The sequence below is a fragment of the Eptesicus fuscus genome, chromosome 6 (assembly GCF_027574615.1).
Source record: "Eptesicus fuscus isolate TK198812 chromosome 6, DD_ASM_mEF_20220401, whole genome shotgun sequence".
Taxonomy (NCBI): Eukaryota; Metazoa; Chordata; class Mammalia; order Chiroptera; family Vespertilionidae; genus Eptesicus; species Eptesicus fuscus.
The window spans coordinates 33,785,048-33,798,002 of record NC_072478.1 but is presented as its reverse complement, the minus strand read 5'-3'; the positions used below and the strand labels follow the sequence as shown (position 1 = coordinate 33,798,002).

General features: G+C 41.4%; 1 protein-coding gene across 1 annotated transcript in view; it reads left to right on the top strand.

Annotated features, from left to right (window-relative positions):
* Window positions 1–422: 422 nt before the first annotated feature.
* The window catches only part of PINX1 (PIN2 (TERF1) interacting telomerase inhibitor 1), a 78,752-nt gene continuing 66,219 nt past the window's right edge, over window positions 423–12,955 (top strand). Inside the window, exons 1-4 of the mRNA XM_008150760.3 lie at window positions 423–563; window positions 6,109–6,218; window positions 7,997–8,089; window positions 9,860–9,938. Coding sequence (XP_008148982.2) covers window positions 545–563; window positions 6,109–6,218; window positions 7,997–8,089; window positions 9,860–9,938 — 301 coding nt within the window. The 5' untranslated portion in view covers window positions 423–544. The remainder of the gene's footprint in view (window positions 564–6,108; window positions 6,219–7,996; window positions 8,090–9,859; window positions 9,939–12,955) is intronic.

Sequence of the window (12,955 nt, the reverse complement as noted above, 5' to 3'; positions counted from 1 at the left end):
AGTTTCTCCAACTCTGTGTCCACGCCGTTTTAAATAATGCTGAGGGTACTTGGGACTATTATTCACATTTTCTTTTCCGCAATAGATTGTGAGCTACTTGAGGGCTGAGTTCACTTCTTATTTCCAGAAGGCACCATGCCTGATATGTAGTAATTAATGATGAGAGCCCTTGCTCTGCGCCAAACGCTCTTAGGAAGGCTTTCCGTATATCCAACCATTTAGTACAGGAAATGGCTTAGGCTAAGGAATCGATACTCCTCTGGACACCTCCGTTAGATCCAAAGATCTCTGACCTCTCCCCACCTAGCGCCCCGCCCACCACGCCCCGCCCCCCCCCGCCCCCGGACGCTCCGCGCCCCGCCCACTCGCCTTCGCCTGGTGGAGAAGCCTGTCGCGCCTCACTGACGTCACCAGCGCGCGCCCTCGCCGCCGCAGGTCTCCGAGCACGCGTCAGGTCCGGTTGTCCCAACTTCTCCGCTAGCAGCCTGCCCCGCAACTCCAGTTGCTCCGGTCCGGACGCCCGCGTCGGCACAGGCTCTGCGACATGTCGATGCTGGCTGAGCGTGAGTGTTGGGCACGGAGGCCCGACCTGGGCGCGAGGGTGAAGGTCCAGGTGACATGCCGGACCGGACCCGGGAGCAGGGTCTGCGAGTCGCTAGGAAGCCGGGTTCGGTTCGCCCTGCCCGCCGCGGAGATTTGCCAGCCCAGCCTTCTCCACAAGTTAGCTGCCGGCCTGCTAGTGAAAGAGACCGCGGGGGTCACGTTCAGAGCTGGGCACGCGCGCGAGGGTTTGGATGAGCACCAGGACACGGGTCGTGGGGACCCGAACTGGCTCTTTCCACTTCCCTGAACCCCAGCTTCCTCAGGTTAGAAAGAGATTAGGCCGGCAGAATCTCCTTCGACTTCGACGTCCCTTTCTCGACCCTGTATGCAACCCAGAAATTGAAAAGCAAACAGATTAGAAGCATCAAAGGCAGGAAGTAGCCTTTTTTAGGAGGTGCAAGGCTAAGTAAGACTTTGGCGGTTTCAGCTTTGCTGGAATTAGCACTCTTCCATGAGTGTTACCGAGATGCCTCATCCTGCCTCCGTTTGCCTTTGCCATTTACCGCCACTTTGTGAAATTCATTAATTCCCTTTCTGGAGCGGCTGCGGAACTTCTGAATGGCACCTGTAGCTACGGTTACCTGCCACCAGGGGGCAGTGGTACTTTGATCATAACTTTGGCAGTCCATAGTGAGCCTGGAACCGAAACAGTTTACTTGATAGACCAACAGCAGCTACGCTGGGATTTTGTGAAATAAATGCTGTCAGCATTCTTTTAACTGAGGGGATGGAGGACTGTGAGCACAAAACGAAATGGATTAGGCTCCACTCCAGTTTACAGGAGCAGGAATTAAGGTTCAGAGGAAAATTACTCACCCCACCCCAAGTCATTGAGCTAGAAATGGACAAAATTGATCTAGTTGTCTCTATCTTTACATTGTTGCTACTAGGACCAGCAGTTTTCTACTATTTCGAAATAGGACTCCTAGAATTGAGTATGTTTTAGATGGTCGGCTTAAAGCCTAGAGCTCTGAGGTCTCTTCTGGTTTTAAATATTCTTTGATATGTGCTTAATTCAGTAGGTAATAGGGAACATTGGCCCTGGCTCTGCTAATTCATTCGTATCTCTTTCGGTGATTATTTTCTGTGTGGTATTTAAAAACTTCATTTATTATCTTTATCACTAGGTTGTCTTAAAAAATCAATGAGATGGTGAATGTGGAAATAGTTCAAAGTATGAAGTGGTATACAGGTGTAAAGTCTATTTGTAGACATCACTAATTACAATTGCATGATTTTAAGGGAATATTTTCAGTTCTCTCCACACCATACCTCCACATGTTCTTCCTGAGTCCATTTGAAAGATTGTATGTTTCTAGATATTTATACATTTTGTCCATATTGTCCAATTTGTTGGCATATAGTTGTTCATAATGTTTTCTTATGATCCTTTGTAATTTCTTTGGTGTCAGTTATTTCTCCTCTTTAATTTTTTATTTTATTTATTTGGGTGCTCTCTTTTTACCTTGATGAGTCTGGATAAAGGTTTGTCAATATTGTTTATCTTTTCAAAGAACCAGCTTTTGGTTTTATTGATCTTTGCTTTTTTTTAAGTCTCTATGTCATCTATTTCCACTCTAATTTTTATTATTTGTATTCACTTTGGGCTTTACTTATTATTTTTCTTTTTTAAAAAATATTTTTATTGATTTCAGAGAGGAAGGGAGAGGGAGAGAGAAATAGAAACATCAATGATGAGACAGAATCATTGATTGGCTGCCTCCTGCACGCCTTCTACTGGGGATTGAGCCCACAACCTGGGCATGTGCCCTGACCTGGAATCAAACCGTGATCTCCTAGTTCATAGGTCAATGCTCAGCCACTGAGCCACACTGGCTGGGCAATTTATTATTATTTTTCTAGTTCCTTTAGGTATAAAGTTACATTGTTTATTTGAGATTTTTCTTGTTTCTTGAGGTAGACCTGTATGGCTATGAATTTTCCTTTTAGGACTGCTGTCGCTGTGTCCCATAGGTTTTGGGTTGTTATGTTTTTATTTTCATTTGTCTCAAGGTAACTTAATTTTTTCCCTTGATCTCATTGTTGACCCATTCATTGTTTAGTAACCTTTTATTTAGCTTCCAAGTGTTGTTCAGTTATTTTTTTGTAATTGATTTCTAATTTCACACCTTTGTGATCAAAGAAGATGCTGGATACAATTTCAGTCTTCTTAAATTTATTGAGACTTGTTTTGTGTCCTAATGTGGTCTATCCTAGAAAATGTTCCATGTGTACTTGAAAAGAATGTATAGCCTGCTGCATTGGGGTGAAATGCTCTGAAGATATCAATTAAATCCATCTGATTTAAGAGACTTAGTGCCCAGGGTATTTACTGGGGGCTGGTCACCTAATCAGCCTCTGCCTGGCATGTACCAAAATTCCAGACTCTCTGAAGGGGCGCAGGTATTTGGCATAAACCATATTGTTTGTGTAAACAGTTAGACATATAGTGAGCCACTCATCATTTTTGAGAATGGTAGGAAGCTTCCTGAAACCCGAGGTGTAAGCAAGACTATGGAACGAACCCTGACCATTTTGGCTCAGTGGATAGAGCATCGGCCTGCAGACTTGAAGGGTCCCAGGTTCGATTCTGGTCAAGGGCATGTACCTTGGTTGCAGGCACATACCCAGTAGGGGGTGTGCAGAAGGCAGCTGATCGATGTTTCTAACTCACTACCCCTCTCCCTTACTCTCTGTAAAAAAATCAATAAAATATATTTTTTTAAAAAGACTATGGAACAATAGTTAGCAGTCAGGCCTGCTATGTTAACTCTTTTCTGCACACAGGTATTAGCAGAGCTGCTAGAATATTCTTATTCTTTGTGGAATAAGAATAACAAAGCATATGTAAAAGTGGATCCAATCTGAACAGACCAGCGATAGTCTTCCTTGCCAGGAGTTCCCAAACCTAGAAACTTCTACATCTCTAGACCCGGAAAGTATTCCAGGGAAGTAGAGTTCTGATCAAATAAGTTTGGGAAACATGGCGTGCTAGCTCTGCCCTCCTCTAGGAGAGTCTACGCAGTTGCCTATTACAAGTCTGAGAAAGTCTCTAGTGTGGAATACTTAAATTTTGTTTTACCCAGTGTTACTCTGCTTAAATGGAGTGGGGAGCCCCTCCCCGCCTGGAACATCATTTGGGAAACACTACTCTGCCCTATTGGTTGAGGATACCTGCCATTTCCCTGGGGAACAGAACCGACCTCCCTAGCCATCCAGTCTCTTGTGTGAGCATTGTAGTCTGCTCTCAATATATATGTATGCGACATAAACCGCATGCAGTTCTAACTGCAGAGTGTGGGCTCAGTCATTCTCAAAACTGTCCCCTTCGTACAAGCCCTAGTCAGAGACCCCTGCCAAGCACCGTGTGCCAGAGACATGATCTCCGCAGAGAGAACACTGGTTAACAAGGCTCGTCTCTGTCTGGTATGCTGTTCATTAGTAGAGGCAACATTATGCTGAGTATTTACTAGGATACGTAAAGTGGTAATTTTGTCCTGTGCAGCATTTTTGGGTCTCCGTTTTCCTGGGAAACACTCTAAATTTGAGCCCAACTTGTTTTGCTTCCTAAGTAGCCTTTCTCTGCCTGCTTGTAAACCATTTACTTATTTTTGCATAGTTATGGCTCTCCGTGTTGATTTTACGTGCATTTCTGTGAGCACCTCTGACCGCAGGTTGTGTTATGTTTTTAAAAATTATGTTTTGAGATTGCCAAACTGTGAAGTTGCTGTTGATAGTGAGATTCTGGGCTTCAGTTGATGTAGTAGGTGAATGATAATGACCCTTGACCTCCAAATTTCTCACTTGGCCACAATTTACTTTTGGTTTTCATATTCTTGTTCTGTGAACTTTTGAGGTTCTATATCTCTGCAATGATTTTCCTTAAAACTACAATGATAAATTTGAGTTCCTAATGGTCAGTTATTTATATGCATTAAAAAAATACTTACTTTGAAGAAACTCAAAACAGTCCCTTTATTCAGTTTTGTTCCTTCCTTTCCTTTTTTGTGTCCCCTCCCCTCCCCTCCCCTCCCCTCCCCTCCCCTCCCCTCCCCTCCCCTCCCTTCCCCTCCCCTCCCCTCCCCTCCCCTCCCCTCCCCTCCCCTCCCCTCCCCTCCCCTCCCCTCCCCTTCCCTTCCCTTCCTTTCCCTCCTTCTTTTTTCTCATTCCTTTGCACATTCATTCACATATTTATTGAGTGCCTATTATGGGCAGTGTTTTTTACTTCTTGGCAGTGAATCATAAGAATAAGGCACAAATGTGAGCCATAGGAGATTATGGTATAACTAGGAGCCCGGTGTACGAAACTTGTGTGTGGGTATGGACCCTAGGCCTGGCCTGGGATCAGGGCCATCTTCCCCCACTGCCCACAGCCGGCCCCGCCCCCCGCCGCCTCCCAACCCCAGTTCCCCATTCACCATCATGTGATCGGAGCCTGCCGGCCTCGGGGGAGAAACCAAGAGGTCAGCTGTTCCGCCCGCTTGCTGGTCTCGCCCTGCCGAGGGTTGCCCTCTGTGTGTGGGGCAACTGGTGGGGCGAGGGCCTTGGCCTGGCGCCACCCATGTCCCCCACCACCCACCCTCTGTTCCCCATTTGCCATTGGGCAATCGGAGCCTGCCCGCCCGGGAAAGGGACCGAGAGGTGGTCAGTGCGCCTCATAGTGACGGGTTGAGTGGTTGTTCTGGTCGTTCTGCCATTAGGGTCAATTTGCATATTACCCTTTTATTATATAAGATAGGAAACACTAAGAGATGGATATACACAACCATAATACAGAAAAATGTTAATTGCCCCAAAGGAAGCAGATAATTAATTCTAGAAACTTATAGAGGGAATCATGACTTTGGAGCATTTCAGTGAGAAGGGAAGGTATCGTTAGTATCTGTAGATCACCTGTGTGGAGGGCACAGTTGACTCTCTCCCCAGGATCATAATGACTGTTGTATCTCGTGGACTTAGAATATAAGCTTTGATGTCAGTAGGACCTTTGTTTGTATAAAGGCCCTGGATTTTGCTTGGGGACATGAGGCACATTTCTGTCTCTAAGCCTCAGATTTTCTCATCTATGGCGATAAGAATATCTACCTTCACTGGGTTACCGTGAAAATGGAATCTAACGTGTGGGGAGCATTTGGCACATAATGTATGGCAACAAAAGCGGTAGTGACCCCTGCTGCTGCTGGTGCATTCATAGATTGTTGCCTTTAGCTGACTGTGGAAGGCCCAACTGATGGTATGTCTAGGCATTTCCATTTGTCACCTTTGGAGTGAATATCTTCTTTTTTGTCTTAGAAGGTCAGTTTGTATGTTGGGAGTATATAGTTATTGGGGAAATCAGGGTAAATGATCCAATCTGATGTTGAATCTGGTACCTGTATCTAATAAAACATAATGTATGTTATATTTTATGCAAGTATGTGTGTATGTATTAGGTATGTGAATATTTGTGTGGTAGTTTCCAGGTTTGAAAGGTAAGTTGCTAAGGAGATACTTTGTCATTTGCAGGTCGGCGGAAGCAGAAGTGGGCTTTGGATCCAAGAAATACCAGGTGGAGTAACGATGATTCCAAGTTTGGCCAGAGGATGCTGGAGAAGATGGGGTGGTCTAAAGGAAAGGTATTTCGGAGAAGAACATAAAAAAATCAGATCCATGCAAAGAGATTACAAGTCGGGAGAACGCATTTTTCTTAGGAGACTGAGAAAAATTTATGTTTCGGATCAATAAGAGATTTTGGAGAAATAACTGAACTATAGTGATCTAGTGATGATCAAGTTAGAATTGAACATAAATGTTAGCTCTCTTTATCATTTAAACTGCATGATTAGCACCTTTTAATTAGTTACACTTTGAATCATACGTAACCATCAGAGTTTTATGTTGCTAAGAGTAATACTTTATTCCCCTTCATAACTAGACTGCACATTTTCTACTGTTTCTCACATTCCAGTTATTCCTGACTCAAATAGGACTTCTACTGATCTCTCTACGTTCAAATGGTCTTGTCAAGGTCTTTCGTGATCTTGTTGCCAAATCCAGTGGGCCCTCCTTTGTCCTCACGTTAATTAATCCCTTAGCACCATTGGACATAATTGACTACTTCCTTCTTGAAATACTTCTGTGCTGACTCCCACAGTATTGCTTTCTCTCTTGTTTTTGTTTGTTTGTTTGTTTTTTGTTTTTTTTTCTCCTTCTACTTCACCAGCCACTCCAGTTGGTGGCTGGCTCTTCCTCCTCCAGACTATTGAGTTGTGGAGCCCCAGGTCCTTTTCTGTCCTCTGCTCAGGTGAGCTCACTGATGCCAGCCTGTGCTTGGATTATCTAAATGCTGAGGTTATCTAGCTGTTAACTTTTCTGTATCTAGCCCAGATCTGTCCTCTGAGCCCAGGTTTATAAATGAATCAGCCTGCTTGACATTTCCACTGCAGTAGGCGTCTCAAGTTTATAATTTTTATTAGGAAACCCTTGATCTCCCAGATCGTTTTCTTCTCAACTTTCCCCATTTTTGCAAATGGCACCTATTTACTCAAGCAGGAAACCTAGGAGTCAGACTTGGTTCCTGCATCTCTCACTTCTGTGCCCCAGTCATTATTCCTCTCTCTCCAGGGCATCCTGGTCCAGCCCCCGACATTGCTTGCTCTGATCACCATTCCACCCTGTCTCCTGCTTCCCTGCCTCCCTTCTTTTCCTCCTCGGGGCCATACGACAGCCAGAATGAGCTTTTAAAATACAGAAATTAGATCATGTCATTCAGTTGCTTAAAAGTTCAGTGGTTTCCCACTGTTTTAAAGAATAAGATCCAAATTTCTACCATGATTTCCAAGGTCTGTGAGGTCTAGCCCCTTCATATCATCTTATTTCCTCTTCATTCACTGAGCTGAAGCCAGCCTGCTGGTGCCTTTTAGTTCTGCAGTATACCACGCTCTCTGGGACACCTCACCAATGAGTGTTGATACAGGGTCCTGGAGTCCCTTTCTCCCCGCTTCTCAGCGTTGTTTTGTATAATTAGTTAATGGGCAGAGCCACAGACTCGTAAGACTTCCGATGGGCTTCTGATAGTTTTGTGGCAGAACTCTGATTTGGAGCATTAAATAAAGCATGTCCTCCATAGTGTTTCCCTGGTCCTTAAATTAGGTCTCAGGTTGAAGAGTTTGTATTCATTATTATAAGTGTATTTGTGTGTGTGTGTGTGTGTGTGGGTGTGGTGTGTGTGTGTGTGTGAGATACAGCCATATCTTATGAGAATCCATTGCACTGTATTCTCTTTGAGGGCACAGGTAGTGCCCTGCTCCTAGATGTTTAGTAATGAATGGCATGGTTGATGAGGGAAGATAGAGATAATCACTCTCTATATCTGATTTAAAAAGCTAACTCTTTTTGTGTTTAATCTCCACAGGGTTTAGGGGCTCAAGAGCAAGGAGCCACAGAACATATTAAAGTTCAAGTTAAAAATAACCACCTGGGACTTGGAGCCACGATCAATAATGAAGTGAGCAACAGTGTGTCTGCTGGAGGTTTTCCTTGCATAATTGACTTTTTTGTAAATATATACATTTTAAGTCGATCAAATTGGTCAGTTTTTAACTGTTCAAGTATGTATCCTCCATGTTTTGGTTAAGTAAAACGCCCATGGCTGAGCTGGTTCTTTATCATGTGTCCTGCCTGCTCACTCTGCCTTATTGTCTTCGTGGGGTTCTTTACTTGCGTATGGGTAAGAGATGCAAACTAGTTTTATTGCTAAACTTTGCAAAACGTATTCTTTTTATAGAAATACTCATTTCAGGACAGACAAGAAGTTTTACTTTTACCTGTGTTCTAATATTAGCTTATATTATTAAAAGTTGCTGACATTTAGTTTCAGAAAGAAATTAAAAGATTCTTCTGCAAGAAAGTGGTACTCTTTTCCTGTACCATTGTCTGTTTCTGACTGTTGGTGGATAGCAGTTAAATTTATTCACATTTCCTCTTAAACACTGACACTTTGCAAATATGACACTGTAGTTAAAAATTAATGGCCTATCGCAGTGGTCGGCAAACTGCGGCTCGCAAGTCACATGCGGCTCTTTGGCCCCTTGAGTGTGGCTCTTCCACAAAATACCACGTGCGGGCGTGCACGTACAGTGCTATTGAAACTTCGTGGCCCATGCGCAGAAGTCAGTTTTCGGCTCTCAAAAGAAATTTCAATCATTGTACTGTTGATATTTGGCTCTGTTGACTAATGAGTTTGCTGACCACTGGCCTATCCAGTCATCATACTTTTTATTTTCAGTATTACTTGCTTTAGACAGCGTCTAAGCTGAAAGCTTTGTTCTTAATTATTTTTTTTAGTCTTTTATTTTTTTCAATATTCTTAAATTTTTACAACCAACAGAATCTGGTAGAAAATCTGGAGAATTTCATTAGGTAAACTGAATTACTTTGATTAGTTCAGCAGCATTGAGTAGTAGACTAGAGCAGCTAAATTTTCTGGACTAACAACTAAAATTTTAAAAGACTATAGAGGGAGTTTATATAAAGTTGATTTTGAAGGTAGTTGTTGAGAGATATACAGATGTACTTAAATTTTTGGGAGAAGCATTGCCCGGTAAACCTATTTAATATGCCTTAACTTTAAGCAGTCTTAAAATAGTGTGTATGAGGCAAATTCCTCCATTGATACCTTCCCACTGGTTTAGATGGTTTTGGAGATGTTCATTCTCTCTTAAAGCCAGGTTCTCTTTGTTATAATGAACTCACTAGCTTGTCACCTTACAGATGGGTGCTGATTGATTTACGGAACTTGGAGTCCTTTCTCCTCCATTCTCCAGTGTTATTTTGTAAAATGGGGTCCATGCCAGCAAATAGAATTGGGCAAAATATTTAAAGTTCAAATGAGCAAAGAAGGGAATCCCCAAGTTCATGATTGCATTTTTCCTTTGACTTACATGATTTTCCCTTCGTGAGAAAAATATTTTATTTTGCTTTCTTTTAATATTTAGCATATAGGTTGCCTACTGATTATTTGACTATAAATTGACTATGTATAAGTTATCCACATTTGAAATCAGGACTGACGTTTCCAAGGAGCCCATTTTTAATACTAAAATAAATACATTTCATTTCAAATTTACATTATATCTTTCAAATTTACAAATATCTTGGTGAAACATTTAAAAATTCATGTTAACCACCAGATTTCCTTGATTCCAAAATATCTCTTATTTCAACCAGGGTAGGTAAACTATAGACTTGCCTCTAATGATTTTTTTGTTTGTTTCAGGACAACTGGATTGCTCATCAGGATGATTTTAACCAGCTTCTGGCTGAATTGAACACTTGTCATGGACCAGAAACAGCAGGTAGGGGAAATCTTTGCCTTGTTATCCATTAGATTTATAAGATATAATCTCTCAATTTAAAACATTCTTACCAACTATGTTAACTATAAGCATCACATACCCAAAAGTTAATTTATTGAAGCAATTAGAAACAGTCTTTCCTGTGTATATTTTGATAGTGCTTTCATTGCATGTAAAAAGACAACACTTCTGACTTAAGAGTTTGAGATGGCAAGATAAATCCACTCAGTTTACAACCTCAAATAGTAAGGTGATCTTTCCAGGGTTCCTTGAATGTGTCTAAAAACATTTAAAAAATACAAAGCAAGAAATATCAATTGGAACCATAAATTAGCAGCCAGCAAAGGCTTAATAGAAAAGCCTTTGTGTGTGTGTGTGTGTGTGTGTGTGTGTGTGTGTGTGTGTATGTGTGTGTTGATCCTAATTAAACTTTTTTACCTTTTAATGTATTAAGAGATTCTGGGGTATAGTAAAATTTGTTGCAAGGGGCTCAATACTAGAAATTGTATTCTGAAGGTGTAGGAATTAGAAATGAAACAATTGGACATTGGGCTTCCCATATTAAGTTAACAGGAAGATACTATTATTGGGGGGAAAGGGATGGATGGGCGAAACTTGTGGGGCTTTGGTATGATTTTAGAATTTAAGAGAAGTTTTTTTTATCACATGTTTATTTGGAAGGCAAGGGCGTAACTTGAGTTAATTCTGCTGGGTAGTCATTGAAGAAATCTAGACTATTCTTCTATAGACATTTTTTTTTAAAATTGTGGTAAAATACACATAACATACAATTTACCATCTTAACCATTTTTAAGTGTGCAGTTCAGTGACATTAAGTATGGACACATTATTGTGCTACCATTATCACCATCCACCCACAGAACTCTTCTTCTTGCAAAACTGAAACTCTGTCCCCATTAAACACTAACTCCCCAGTCCTCCCTTCCTCCAGCACTTGGCAACCACCATTCTACTTTCTGTCTCTGAATTTAACTACTCTATGTAAGTGGAATCATAGTATTTGTCCTTTTGTTTCTGGATTATTTCACTTAACATAATGTCCTCAAGGTTCCTCCATGTTGTAGTATCCAAATATGTACCTTCTTTTTAAGGCTGAATAATGTTCCATGCTATGTATATACCCCATTCTGTTGTCTATTCATTCATCGATGGACTCTTGGGTTGCACCTCTTCTCACCTCTTGGCTCCTGTGAATAATGAACATGGAGGTGTAAATGTCTCTTCAAGTCCCCGTTGTCAATCCTGGGGTGGAAGTGGAGTTGCTGGATCATACAATAGTTCTGTTTTTAAGTTTTTGAGGAACTGCCATGTTTTCCATAGTGGCTATACCATTTTACATTCCCACCAACAGTGCACAAAAGGTGTTTGTTAAGTTGGAGAAAGAATTTTGTGGAATAAATTTAAAATTTAGGCTTGAGTTCAGCAAACATTTATTGACTATGTGCTGGATATGAAGTTATAGACTTGAGGATATGCAGATATATAAGACATAATCCCTGCTTGGGAAGTAGCAGACAGGATATTCTAGTCATTGGTAAAATTGTAGCATGAATCTAACAGTGCTATATATGGGAGTGAGCCCAAAACATCCAGGGAGAGGTACTATGTTTTTTTGCTAACTAGATTGGACTTCTTGTTGGAATCTATAACTTGGACAGTATCCCTTGCCCATGGCTTAACTATTAGAACTATCCTATGTGTGTTCCTAACATAAAAGATGATAATTTGTTAGCCAAAGGAAAATGTTTTGTGAAAACACTTACCGGACTGATAATAGGAAATGGAGGATCTATGCAGCAGTAAAATTCAAGGACGTTAGCCCTTACTAATTATAAACAAAAGCATCTTTATATTCAGGATCACAGCTGAAATCAATGGAAATATAAGTTTGTATTTTCTAATCTATCTGCCTAATTTTTCTCAATGTACTTCTGAGATTTATCCCTGATGTATTATCAAAGTGCTGTTGGTGAAATGTTTAAAGTGACCCAAGAAATTCTATTATTTGTCAGGAAGGTAGTAAGTGCATGACAGATTCCAAGCAGTAGTGCCTTGTCCTTGGGCAGCCCAATCCACAGGTTCACCTTTGCAGGCTGATTCTTTTTTTTTTTCTGCCTAAGACAGAAATATCTTGAATCATTGGCTGCAGGAGAGTTACCAATCTGTAGATTAAGTTCCATTTCGAGACCACTAGAGGGTGCTGGTAGCCCTGTGACAGGGACTGGGCTTTGGTGGCCTGCTTCTTATCTAGCTCAGTACAGGCCTTCAACCGCCAGTACTGAAAAGCCTTTGGAATATTCCTTTAAGGGAAACCCTGTTTAAGGAGTGGACCTGGAGAGCTAATAGATTATTTTTCTGCCATGTCACCTTTCATAAATACAGTATCTTTTTTTTTTTTTTTTTAATGAATCTTTATTGTTCAGATTACAATTGTTTCTCCTTTTTCCCCACATATCTCCCCACCACCCAGTTCCTACCCCCCCCCTCTTCCTTTACCTCCCCCCCCCCGCTGTCCTTATCCATAGGTATATGATTTTTGTCCAGTCTCTTCCCATACTCCCCACACAGACACCCCTTTCCCCCTGAGAATTATCAATCCACTCCCATTCTATGCCTGATTCTATTAAGTTCACCAGTTTATTCTGTTCCTCAGATTTTTAATTCACTTGACTTTTAGATTCACTTGTTGATAGATATGTATTTGTTGTTCATAATTTTTATCTTTCTTCTTCTTTTTCCTCTTTTTAAAGAATACCTTTCAGCATTTCATATAATGCTGGTTTGGTGGTGATGAACTCCTTTAGCTTTTTCTTATCTGTGAAGCTCTTTATCTGCCCTTCAATTCTGAATGATAACTTTGCTGGGTAGAGTAGTCTTGGTTGTAGGTTCCTGCTATTCATCACTTTGAATATTTCTTGCCACTCCCGTCTGGCCTGCATGGTTTCTGTTGAGAAATTAGCTGATAATCGTATGGGAGCTCCCTTGTAGGTAACTAA